This window comes from Haliotis rubra, unplaced genomic scaffold, assembly GCF_003918875.1.
Source record: "Haliotis rubra isolate DU_JTF1 unplaced genomic scaffold, ASM391887v1 Scf6, whole genome shotgun sequence".
NCBI classification, from domain to species: Eukaryota; Metazoa; Mollusca; class Gastropoda; order Lepetellida; family Haliotidae; genus Haliotis; species Haliotis rubra.
Window position 1 is genome coordinate 4,220,978 of NW_025767301.1, and position 12,771 is coordinate 4,233,748.

At 38.2% G+C, this 12,771-nt stretch overlaps 1 protein-coding gene across 1 annotated transcript in view; it reads right to left on the reverse strand.

Annotated features, from left to right (window-relative positions):
- Positions 1-12,771, reverse strand: part of LOC124255357 (protein trachealess-like) — an 89,708-nt gene that overhangs the window by 12,613 nt on the left and 64,324 nt on the right. Inside the window, exons 7-14 of the mRNA XM_046689254.1 lie at positions 9,492-9,582; positions 6,451-6,552; positions 6,262-6,291; positions 5,189-5,298; positions 4,474-4,667; positions 3,733-3,839; positions 2,020-2,167; positions 1,217-1,329 (exon numbers count right to left, since the gene is read on the reverse strand). Coding sequence (XP_046545210.1) covers positions 1,217-1,329; positions 2,020-2,167; positions 3,733-3,839; positions 4,474-4,667; positions 5,189-5,298; positions 6,262-6,291; positions 6,451-6,552; positions 9,492-9,582 — 895 coding nt within the window. The remainder of the gene's footprint in view (positions 1-1,216; positions 1,330-2,019; positions 2,168-3,732; positions 3,840-4,473; positions 4,668-5,188; positions 5,299-6,261; positions 6,292-6,450; positions 6,553-9,491; positions 9,583-12,771) is intronic.

Sequence of the window (12,771 nt, forward strand, 5' to 3'; positions counted from 1 at the left end):
ATACAATAAACAAAACAACGGTGAAAGTTTCAGATACTGGTGCAGAAATTAATAACTACATTATTACTCCACAACAAGGGAAACAAGTAGACACAAGCCCAAGGATACAGAAGCTCACCTATATAAATATTCAAAAGTGTCAAATATCAGCTAAGACAAATATGTAACACAAAGTGATCTTAACATTGACATCAAAAACGTCCTGCTTACATTCTGAATGAAAGTATTGACAGAATATAAGAATCAAATGTCAACAATATCTTTTGATCTGCACTTATAAATGTAATATTGTATAACATTGTTAATGTGGAAATGTAGAATTGTGATTTCTACCTATTTCTGACAAAAATCACCACCAACAACAACATCACAATGATTCAAAGAAAACATGATGTATTTATGAGAAGAACAATGCATTGATTAATTGGAACGTTTACGTGAGGTTTCAGCTTCATTGGTCAAGTGATTCTGTGCAGAAGCAGGCCATGTCATAAACTCACGCATGTCGTCAGTCACATGAGCTAAACTGTAGTTTGTTTCCTACACTTGGTATATTAACCAGTTACTGTTATGTTTATAGCCTCATAATTCATAATTCTAGAGTCTTGGCATGACAGTCACATCATTATCAGACATGCACAATGACAAGCACAGTGTACCTGCTAGTGTTGGGAATTGGTTAAAATCTCATAATTGATGATTGGTTCATTACAACCGATCAATCATCGAAAATAATTGGTTAGCGTAATTTATGAAATTTTCCTGTCTGCACAAAAACATAAAGAAAAAACTTGCAGTTCTTTGGTTGTTTTTTCCACAAATTGCACATCTTTAAAGGACGACTAGTATGTTAGGAACATAAATTTCTTGGGGTCTTTAAGATAAATTCAATCATGACTTGGACCGAGCTTGTAGTGCTCATGAAATGTAACAGACAAAACCAACCTTGTGAAAAAAAATTGCTAATGCAAAAGGTGTTCCAGAATTGTTTGTATTCGATTATGAGAAAACATGATCGATTGCTTGGTCGTTTAGTCACTGCGACCAATCTTCGATTATTTCAGTTAATCGGACCACCACTAGTACCTGCAACTACTTCACTGAGAATACTATGTACTACCATGGTTTAACATATACTAGTTATAGAAGATGACAATCATTATCACATTTGATAAATTCATCACTGAATAAAATCCAGCTTTGTGTTGTCCTTTACCTGGATCAGATCCGAGTTCCCCTGGGTCACTGTGGTCGGAGGGGTCAGGTCCCAGTGTCCTCCTACCATTTAGCTGCCATGAGTCTAACACCAACCGGTCATTTTCTACACCACTGAAACATCATAGAACAGATCTTGTTCTGGCCACTTAGAGTCATTTTTATTCACAGGGATCAAAGGGATGAATATGCTTATATTTATGATATTGCATGCCTTTCTGAAACTACCAGTATCTAATTCTTCTAACAACAAAACCACAATAAGTGGAATGTAATCACAATTTATACTGGATTGTGATTGGTTAATTAAAGTCAATCAGAGGTATATAAGCATGCTATATACCTCTGATTTTCCAACACAGTATGCATTTTTTTTAAATCTTAATAACGTGGTTATGGTAGAATGGAAATAAACATACTGTGTTGGAAAATCAGAAGTATATAACAAAATTATAATAGCTCTAATTTTTTTATGTAAAACCTCACGCTACGCGTTCAGTTTAAATTAGAGCTAATATAATTTTGTTATATACCTCTGATTGTCCAACACAGTATGTTTATCTCCAAAATATATTCCCCCTCCAAGCACATAATTTTTTTAAGGAAAGAAATCAATGCAATTTGAATCAACACAAATACCATCAACGAATATGTGTCTAATGTTTCAACCTCATAGGTTGTCCAAGATTAAATAATGTGGAGGCTTTGACAAATGGTATTTGTTCATTAAATTCTGTCTAATGTGATAACAGGACGTTTAGTCAATCAAGCAATTTTTCCATGAAAGTTATATCTCATTCTTACCTCAGAACATAGTTAATTGTAATGATATTTTGGTCATCAATACTTTTTGAATTAAAGAGTGTTGTAGCACAAGTCTGGATCCACACATAGCCGCCATGACGATTCATCACTCGATAATACTCTGACAAGACCTGACCTTTGGCTAACACTGAAAAGAAGACAAGAAATATCCTGAATGTTTCATTTCAGCTGACTTTGAATTTAAAAATGAATGATATGAGATAAGTATTTGAAACACCCATAAAATATCTGCATAGCCAGATGGATGAGTGAGTGAGTATGGTTTTACGCCGCTTTTAGCAATATTCCAGCAATATCATGGCAGGGCACACCAGAAATGGGCTCAACACATTGTGCCCATGTGGGGAATCGAACCCGGGTCTTCGACGTGACGAGCCAACGCTTTAACCATTAGACTACCCCACAGCCCCCCAGATGGATGAAAGACAAAGTACAACACAACCAGTTTGTTTGTTGTTCAGGGATGCATAGGGCTGACAACTACTTAGGCTAGAGTTCCTGTACCACAAACCACAAGAAAACTTGCCAACTCTAGTACTAGATTTACACCTTATGCTTAATAGCATAAAACACCCTTGTAGGCGAATCCACAGGAAATAATGAGAATTACTTTTAATAAACAAGAAACATTCTGATCATGACCTGAATATTGCGAAAAGCATTGATACATGAGGTAGGCACATTGTGCCACCTGTATTGAAAAATCAAATTTTGTCATATTCAACTGTAAGCATAAGTTGGTTGGGTTTTATGCCGCTTCTAGCAACATGGAGTGAGTGAGTGAGTTTAGTTTTATGCCGCACTCAGCAATATTCCAGCTATAAATAATTGAGTCTAGACCAGACAATCCAGTGACCAACAGCATGAGCATCGATCTACGTAACTGGGAACCGATGACATGTGTCAACCAAGTCACCCGATCCCGTTAATCGCCTCTACGACAAGCATGGGTTATTGAAGATCAGTATTCTAACCCGGGTCTTCACGGGTCCTAGCAACATGGTGGTGAACATCAACAACGGGCTTCCCCCACTGATCATGCCAGGACTCGAACACAGGCCTTATTGTGATGATTTGGTTTGTTTGTTGTTAAGTAACACACACAGCTATATACAGTAAACAATGGTGTCTGGACCAGACAAGCCAGTGATCAACAGCATGAGCATCTATCTGCGCAATTGGGAACTGATGACATGTGTCAACCAAGTCAGCGAGCCTGACCACCCGATCCCATTAGTCGCCTCTTACGACAAGCATGGGTTACTGAAGATCAATTCTAACATGGATCTTCACAGATATCAGTGAGATGAGCAAACACCCCAATAATTGTGATGTAGTGATACTACAAGCTATATATGTATATGTTACAGTCAGATTGTGAAATGACTAAAAATTTCAGTCATTTCATGAAATGACTAAGATCAGCCATTCAACTATCCCTACTGCTGTTGGACAGGCATAGTCTCTGTGTGACTTATTGTGCAATGATATTGCAGTGTTGGACAGGCCATTTATACTGATTTTTCGCACGATCTTTCCCATGTATCCGACTAAGACATGTGTTTCGAGTTTCTGAGATGTATTTGATGGAAATGTCCAAACCTATTTATATAGCCAATAGCAAATGTCTGATCATCTTAGTCATTTCACAATCACAATCTGACTGTACCATATGTATATCTATGAACTTACAGTCTACATGTGCCTTCCTGAGCTTGTGGAGGTCTGCAGCATGGCAGAAGTCATAGAGGAGGCCATTAGTTAGGTCATCGGCCTGTATGTCCATCAGGTCAGAGACACTACAATGATTAGAAAATATGTTATCAATATTTGGTGTGAAATATATCATAGCGTTAAGAGAAATACAGGCATCATTTAACACTGTAAATTTTGGGGGTTTGAGGGATGTTTTCAATAAACTTGTTCTGTAACATTATTGATTTGTCAGTATAGGGTATATAACCATATGTTAATACAACACCCCTATATATCTATTACATATACCAACACATCTATACCATACCATACATCTCAATAACATCTCTCATATACAACATACCCAATATATATCTATGTCTATACATATACCAACACATCTATACCATACACCACATCTCTTATAACACCTATATATCTATTACATATACCAACACATCTATTACCATACACCAATACCTATTACCATACAATATTATTCTCTTATCACGCCCCTGTATATCTATTACATACACAAGTACATCTATTATCACACCTCCATATATTTATTACATACACAAATATATCTCTTATCACACCCTTATATATCTGTTACATACACAAATATATCTCTTATCACACACCAACACATCCGTTACCAAACACCATCACATTGCCTGACAAAGCAATAACAGTAATGTATGCACACCTTGCAGTGACCATTATCATTAAACTCACATAGGCTCACAATAGATGATTTTGAAGTCAGGCGATAATCTCATGACAAAGGTATCATTGTCAATTCTCAGTTCTGTGATCGTAGGAGGGGGAAGGGCAATACCAAGGGCTATGAACCCTAGGACCGGTGGTGGATGTTTGCGGTTCACCGAAAACGAAAACTGGGGACGGTGCTGTCCAACAATATGAACAACCTGCAAACACAAAGCACATATATATTACCATCAGGATCAATTTTAAAATATTCAAGAAAGTTATGCAGTTCTAACAATGACCAAACAGTAGGGTCACAGCATGTAGAGAACAAGACACTCACACAAGTGAGTGAACTTGTTTCATTATAAGTTACAACAAACAGTAGTTCGGTTAAATATAATGCAAGCACTGTTCAAGGAAAGACCACATGATAAACATTACCATCCATGTCAAACTACCACAGGCATGATTTCTCAGAGACCAGGATTAAATTATAGCTAAAGTTGGATTTGTAACACTAAGCCATGGATCCTGTTACTACCAAGGGATACAACTCTGTGCAGCAAATTGCACAAGCTTAGAGCATAAGTCACCTTTACCATGTAATTCTGACATAGATAGACAAATTCAAAATATTATTTCTGTCGTTTATAATTGACAGTTTAATGAGACAATCAGAAGACACTATATGTATGAGACATATGTTGTGTAGTTGTTAGGAAACTACCATCCTGCTTACCCTGTACCCAGCACACTTTACGTGTACTCCTCGTTTGGTCAGAGTTGACTTCATGCGTAAACAGAAACACCGGTCATAGCCTTTGTTTGGACTAGGATTCATTACATAACCTGAAAAATAAAACATAAACTTAGAACTGTTGTGTCTAAATATTTACTATTCTGTAGCAACACTTGCAGTTTTAATACAGGATTTGAACCATGGAACTTCTGAAGTCAGACGCCATGTTCACATGAACCTACCTCTGTCATGTAATGTCCATGTGTTGTGTGATTGTGGATTGTGTGAAAGTTGTATCAATCATAACCTAAGTTATGAAATGGTCGAAATTTAACCTGATATGAGGTTTCGAAACATGTACTTCAAAACCTAGGTTTAGAAATGATCAGTGCAAAGTAACAGCAGAAGTCTACCTGATTCTGGAAAGAACCTACTTTACTACAGACAAAATCAGAGATAGGTTTATAATGGGGAGATCAGAACTGGGCGGTACCTACCTCTGTCATGCAATGTCCATGGGTTGTGTGCTTGGGGAGATCAGAGCGGGCAGTACCTACCTCTGTCATGTAATGTCCATGGGTTGTGTGCTTGGGGAGATCAGAGCTGGCGGTACCTACCTCTGTCATGTAATGTCCATGGGTTGTGTGTGCTTGGGACCTACCTCTGTCATGTAAGTCCATGGGTTGTGTACCCACCTCTGTCATGTAATGTCCATGGGTTGTGTGCTTGGGGAGATCTACGGCGGTACCTACCTCTGTCATGTAATGTCCATGGGTTGTGTGCAGGAGATTAGGGGGGAGATGGTACCTACCTCTGTCATGTAATGTCCATGTTGTGTGTGCTAGATGGCTGGTACCTACCTCTGTCATGTAATGTCCATGGGTTGTGTGCTTGGGAGATTGGTAATGTCCATGGGTTGTGTGCTTGGGGAGATTAGAGCGGGCGGTACCTACCTCTGTCATGTAATGTCCATGGGTTGTGTGCTTGGGGAGATCAGAGCGGGCGGTACCTACCTCTGTCATGTAATGTCCATGGGTTGTGTGCTTGGGGAGATCAGAGCGGGCGGTACCTACCTCTGTCATGTAATGTCCATGGGTTGTGTGCTTGGGGAGATTAGAGCGGGCGGTACCTACCTCTGTCCATGTAATCAGAGGGCGGTCCATGGGTCCATGGGTGTGTGCTTGGGAGATCAAATGGGGAGAGCATGGGTTGTGTGCTTGGGGGCGGCTGTACCTACCCTGTCATGTAATGTCCATGTGTGCTTGGGGAGACTGCCTGATCGTGGGAGAGGTCCATGTTGGAGGTGCAGGATCCTTCATCAGATGTGGATCCTTCCAGGGATGGGATGTTGCTGCCTGATATGTCTGTGGTAAAAGTATCCATTATACACACACTGAAACAATTTCAGTCAATATGATCAAGAGGCAATCACTTGCAGACAGATACAGAATACAAAAACGTACCCTAGACAAAATCAGAATACAGAAACGCATTACCCTAGACAAAATCAGAACACAGAAATGTACCCAGCCAAAATCATACCCACAGCTAGAAAATCAGAACACAGAAACAGAAACCCTAGACAAAATCAGAATACAGAAATGTACCCTAGCCAAAATCATATCACAGAAATGTACCCCAGAAAAATCAGAATCACAGAAATATACCCTAGCCGAAATCAGAATACAGAAACGGACATGTCTATTCCTCATTGTGTCGTTTTCATGATTGGAACTGCCATACTGTTGTATTAGACACATTTGATTGCGTTATATAAGAAACGAGCATACACAGTGACTAATATTTAGCTTGGTATCAAAACAGCCCTTCCAAAGAAAATAATACAAGGTTTTGGAAGAGACTTATGATTCCAATCGCAAGGCATCGCATCATTTGCCAGTCTGGCCCCTATGGGTCTGTGCTGAAAGCAAAACTTTCTAAATATGATTTGCAAGTTTGGGCCCTATACACCCATTCAATGTCTTTTTAACCATGTCAATAGGGAGTATTTCTAAACATCATTTTCTAGTTTGGGCCCTGAAAACCTAGGCAATGCTTATTTGAGTCCTAGGGTTTACACATTTACAACTTCTGTTGTCAAAGAGAATTTTTTTAAAGAAAATACATTTTTTTTCCTTTCAAAGTTTTCCTGATTCATATGAGATAGCTGTATGTACTAGATGCTAGACGGCTGTTGCTCAGTTAAATTTTAACACATTCTTTGCTTCAGAAAAAGCTAGATACTTTTATTTAGAACTACTTCTATATTCTACTTTCATTATCTTAAAACCACCTTGCCTTTACTGTTATGAGGGCCATGGGGTAGCCTAGAGGTTAAAGCATTCGCTTGTCACGCCAAATACCTGGGTTCGATTCCCCACATGGGTACAGTGTGTGAAGCCCATTTCTGGTGTCCCCCGCTGTGATATTGCTGGAATATTGCTAAAAGCGGCGTAAAACCGCTCACTTACTGTTACAAAACAACCTTTATAGTTAATTAACAGTTTCTAAAATGACAATGAAACAATTCATGCTCATATAGTCTAATGCAGGACATTCATATTCCTCCAATCAATGTTTACTTGTATAAGGCAACAAGCAAGTGAATGCTCAAACAAAACAATTAAGTGTAGAAAAAACTGTTGATTCAGCCCATGCCAAAACAAGGGCACTTAAAAAATTAATTTAAGACTATCTGCTGAATAATTTAATTGCTGTTACATGTACATGCCAAATGCTAGCTTATTGTTTGTTATGACTGGTCAGAATATGCATGATCCAAATTGATATTCATGTCACAAGTGTTTCTGGATACTATTATAAACTACTTCCATACACTAAAGTGAAAATGTTTCAATAAATGTACTAATATCTGTACCATACTGATACATTGAAAGAACAAAAACAAAGTTAAAATCCATATCTTAATTCTGTCTTAGCTGAATCTAAAGCCTCTACATTTAATATTTTAGTGATGAAGATACTGTATATTTAAAAACTTGATGTCTCATTTCAGTGAATAACAAGAATAACAAGTTATATCACTTGAGCAATATAACTCGTAATGCCGGAACTACTATCAGTCTGCTTTGAGATGATACACAATGGTTGTCAGGGGAGATCATGGAGATCAACAATATATTAAATATAAAGGAGCAGTTCTTCTATCTTGTCTTGTGACTGACTGACTGACTGACTGAGTTTGGTTTTACGCCGCTTTTAGCAATATTCCAGCAACATCATGGCAGGGGACACCAGAAATGGGCTTCACACATTGTACCCATGTGGGGATTCGAACCCGGGTCTTCAGCGTGACGAGCCAACGCTTTGACCATTAGGCTGCCCCACCGCCCCTCTTGTCTTGTGACCTTATAATGCTGACATTATATGAATATATCAGTTCTGGAAGGTCATTTGTTGAGAGAAACATGTTACAGGAGAGAAAAAAGCGGAACATTTACAAGAATGGTTTTCATACATGACATGAACATTTTTCTAGACAATTCCCCTTCACATAGGGTAGTTCTAAAACGTACCATGATTGCAAGGATGGATTTTTTTGTGCTATATGGAAAGAATATATATGCTGATGGAATAAAGTAAGAGAGTACACAGCAATATATCAGAATATTGTTTTTCTGCTGTGCTTAATATAGAAGCTTTATAACAGAAAATCATGTCAATGAGTGAAATTACAGTATACCCCTAAATTAACTCCCTTTGACCTTAGTTCAAATGTTGATGAAACTTAAACTTTTCAGATAATAGTTACTCTACAATTATGTTCTCAGTTTACATGTTTTCTGTAAAAATATATACACAAGACAATACATAATAGACACAAGAAAAGACAGTCATGTAACTGATCAGTCTCAGTCTGTGGGTGTTTATCAAGAAGTTGGTCAGGGTGTACTTATATTACAGACCCGTGAAGATCCGGGTTAGAATTGATCTTCAGTAACCCATGCATGTCATAAGAGGCTGATTGACTTGTTTGACACATGTCATCGTATCCCACTTGTGTAGAATGATGCTCATGCTGTTGGTCACTGGATTGACGGGTGCAGACTCGATTATTTACAGACCTCTGCCATATAGCAGGAATACTGCTGAGTGCTGCGTAAAACTAACTCACTCACTCTTACAGGTCTTACATATTACAGGGTTTCTAATACCATGACTACGGTAACCTAACTCCCAATGACACAAGGTGTGTGCATACAAACACATATGGTCATATTTCACAGACTGCATTCAGTCAGTGTTTTCTGACTATTCTACATGGCTTGTTGTGACAACTCACTTTGTGGAAGACAGAGGCCCAGCTGCTCTGCCAGTTCAGGGTGGTCCTGTTGATGCACATAGTCGAACACACTGCTGCCAGTCATCTCTACCTGAAACACAGCACATACACAGCTTCATCAGCTTATGTCAACTTGTGGCTCGTCATCCCCCAGACCTGCACTCACAACTGTCAACAACTGCAGGAAACTGTTGGCGTGTTTCCTTAAACACCTGCACATACAACTGTCAACAACTGCAGGAAACTGTTGGCTTGTTTCCTTAAACACCTGAACACACCATTGCAGGAAACTGATAGCTCATCATCCCAATGGCCTCCATATCTCACACCTGCAAGAATCCAATGGCTCATTGTCCTAATGACCTCCTAACAAAACTATCAACATCTGGAACAGTTGGTTTATTTTCTCAGAAACCTGCACACACCACTGCAGGAAACTGATAGGTCACTGTCCTAATCTCGTGCATAACTCTTAACACCTGTAGGAACTGTTGGCTGTTTTTACAAAAAAACTGCACACACAGCTGCAGGAAACTGATCGATCATCACCCCAATGGCCTCCACACTCAACACCTGCAGGAAACTGATAGTTCATCATCCCAAAGACCTGCACACCAAACACCTGCAAGAAACTGATAGCTTATCATCCCAATGGCTTCCACACTCAACACCTGCAAGAAACTGATAGTTTATCATCCAAAAGACCTGCCCAGTTAACAGCTGCAGGAAACTAATAGCTCATTTTCCTCATGGCCAGCATACAAAACTCTCAACACCTGCAAGAAACTGATAGTTTATCATCCCAAAGACCTGCCCAGTTAACAGCTGCAGGAAACTAATAGCTCATTTTCCTTATGGTCGGCATACAAAAACTCTCAACACCTGCAAGAAACTGATAGTTCATCATCCCAAAGACCTGCCCAGTTAACTGCTGCAGGAAACTAATAGCTCATTTTCCTCATGGTTGGCATACAAAACTCTCAACACCTGCAAGAAACTAATGGCTCATTGTCTCCACGGATGGCATCCCAAACTCTCAACACCTGCAGGAAACTGTTGGCTTGTCACCGCTGCAGGAAACTGATATCTCATTGTCTCATACAGTAATACCATGGGGAAGTTAACAGCACTCAGTATTGACTATCATGTATCACTTCAGTGAGAAAACGTTGAGATTTACAGTAAAATGCACCTTTCAACTATTTCTCATCAATAACAGGCTGTTACTGTAAGTAACCAGTTCAAGTGACACTGGCACTAAGTGAGTCAGCAAAAGGCTGCTTGATCTTCCCTTTACATCACTGCATGGAGACTCCTGACACTCATGGCTGGGGCTCTGATGTTCATCAGTAATGACTTTATCTAATTCACTGTCCATACATGGACTAACTGATAATCTGTTCCCCTGCTCAGTCGTTACACTGCAGATATGGCGGTCCTTGGGTGCACTATTCCTGTAGTTTCCACCATTTTGTTAATCAAGATGGTCAGGAATGGCACACTGTCATTCTTGTTTAACCAAAATTGGATTGTAATGATAGGTTGTACTTTCACAGGGCAGAGCTGAACCAACATTAAGATATCTTTGTCAAGTGATGCACAATCACTCAAGTGGCTTTGGACAGGGTCTGCTAGCAACGCTTCATGGAAAAAAATTAAACTTAATTCAAGTTTTTAAATAAGTGTATCCTTTGTACATTCTATTTTATGAAAAGGAATTCCAGCAAAATATCATATATCATGATACTGTTCCTACAAATTGTGAGAAGGTTCTAAAATTGGGGTTGTAGAACTATCTTTATGAATCATTTAGTAAACAGGTATGTTGCAATTTTACAATAATATTCTAAAGAATAAAAATGTTGGTGTCATTGTTACAGTGCACAAAACACATGAGCTAAATAGACTATTTGAATAATTCAATCAACTTGTAAATCACATATTCATTCCTTCACATATTCCACAAGCTGCAAAGCTCAGTGAGAAGAATTGATAACCACCTCTTGTCAAATTCAGAAGATTATGCAAATGTATCGTGATCCAAAGCCAACAGATTAATCAAATCTGAATTACAGTCACATCAACATCAGCCAATCACAAGTGCTACTTTCAATAACCACAGCCAAATCTGAATTAAGAAAACGATGCTTATGGTCTCCAAGAAATATTTGTCTTGGTTTCACGTTTTAGAAAATAAGAAGTTTCTTTGTACATACTATTTACAAAAGATAAATCAGGTGACAGCTATATTACTGTGAACACTTTTTGATCACCAAATGACTATTGCACAGAGAAGATGAAGCATTATGAAACATTTCATCCCATTGTGTTGATATTAGAATAAATACAGCCTATTTAAAATTCAGACAGTCACATGACACTTGACATATATCACATCCATTATTCAAAGTTTACAAAATTATAAATAATTCAGATATGGTTTGAGTGCAGTTATACTGTATATGTTTTTGTTTATATTTCCTTAATATCATTTCTAACTTCACCATTGACAACTGGATTACATTTGGTATTTCATGACATCAAATTAATAATGATACACTGATTCACTGATGCAAATTTATTGATATCAGAGAAACGCTCCAAAAATGGTTGTTATATTTGTTGATATCCTTGTATGAATATGTACTTACACGGATCAGATACAATCTCACACAGCATGATATTACCCTCGGGGAAGTAAATCTCACTGGGAAGTTTGTTTCATGTGGATTGGTTTCTTCATACTTATTGTTCAAATCTGTGATTTAAATTGATTGTGAAAGCACCTGTGGCAATGTAACATAACAGTGCGCCGTTACAAGTAACTGAAGATCATGTCATATGTCTTCATGACATAGAAGTTTTAATTTGGGATTGATAATATACAGATAGTCTAGCGCTTAGTGTCCGAAAATATATAATTTTGATAGAGGCAAATAAATCCCCTTAAATTGAAAAGGAGCCCCGTGGAGCTGGGTGCGGATTAATCTGGTTCAGAGACTGTGGGACAAATAAAGTCACTGAGATACTGTCTGGGCTTACGATCATGAAACATAGTTTTCTACATTCTAAAACTCAGATTTATGGGTTAATGGACCTTCATGAATAAATGTGTTGAAAATTCCTTATCAAGGTTGTTGATTAATTCACTAAGAACAGATAAGATAATTTGTAATTCTGTGAAGGTAATATTTTACTTTTATCATGGGGCAAACAAGCATCAGTGAAAATTCAACTGCCGATGTTTACACAAATTTTGAAAACTATAAACCAAATCACG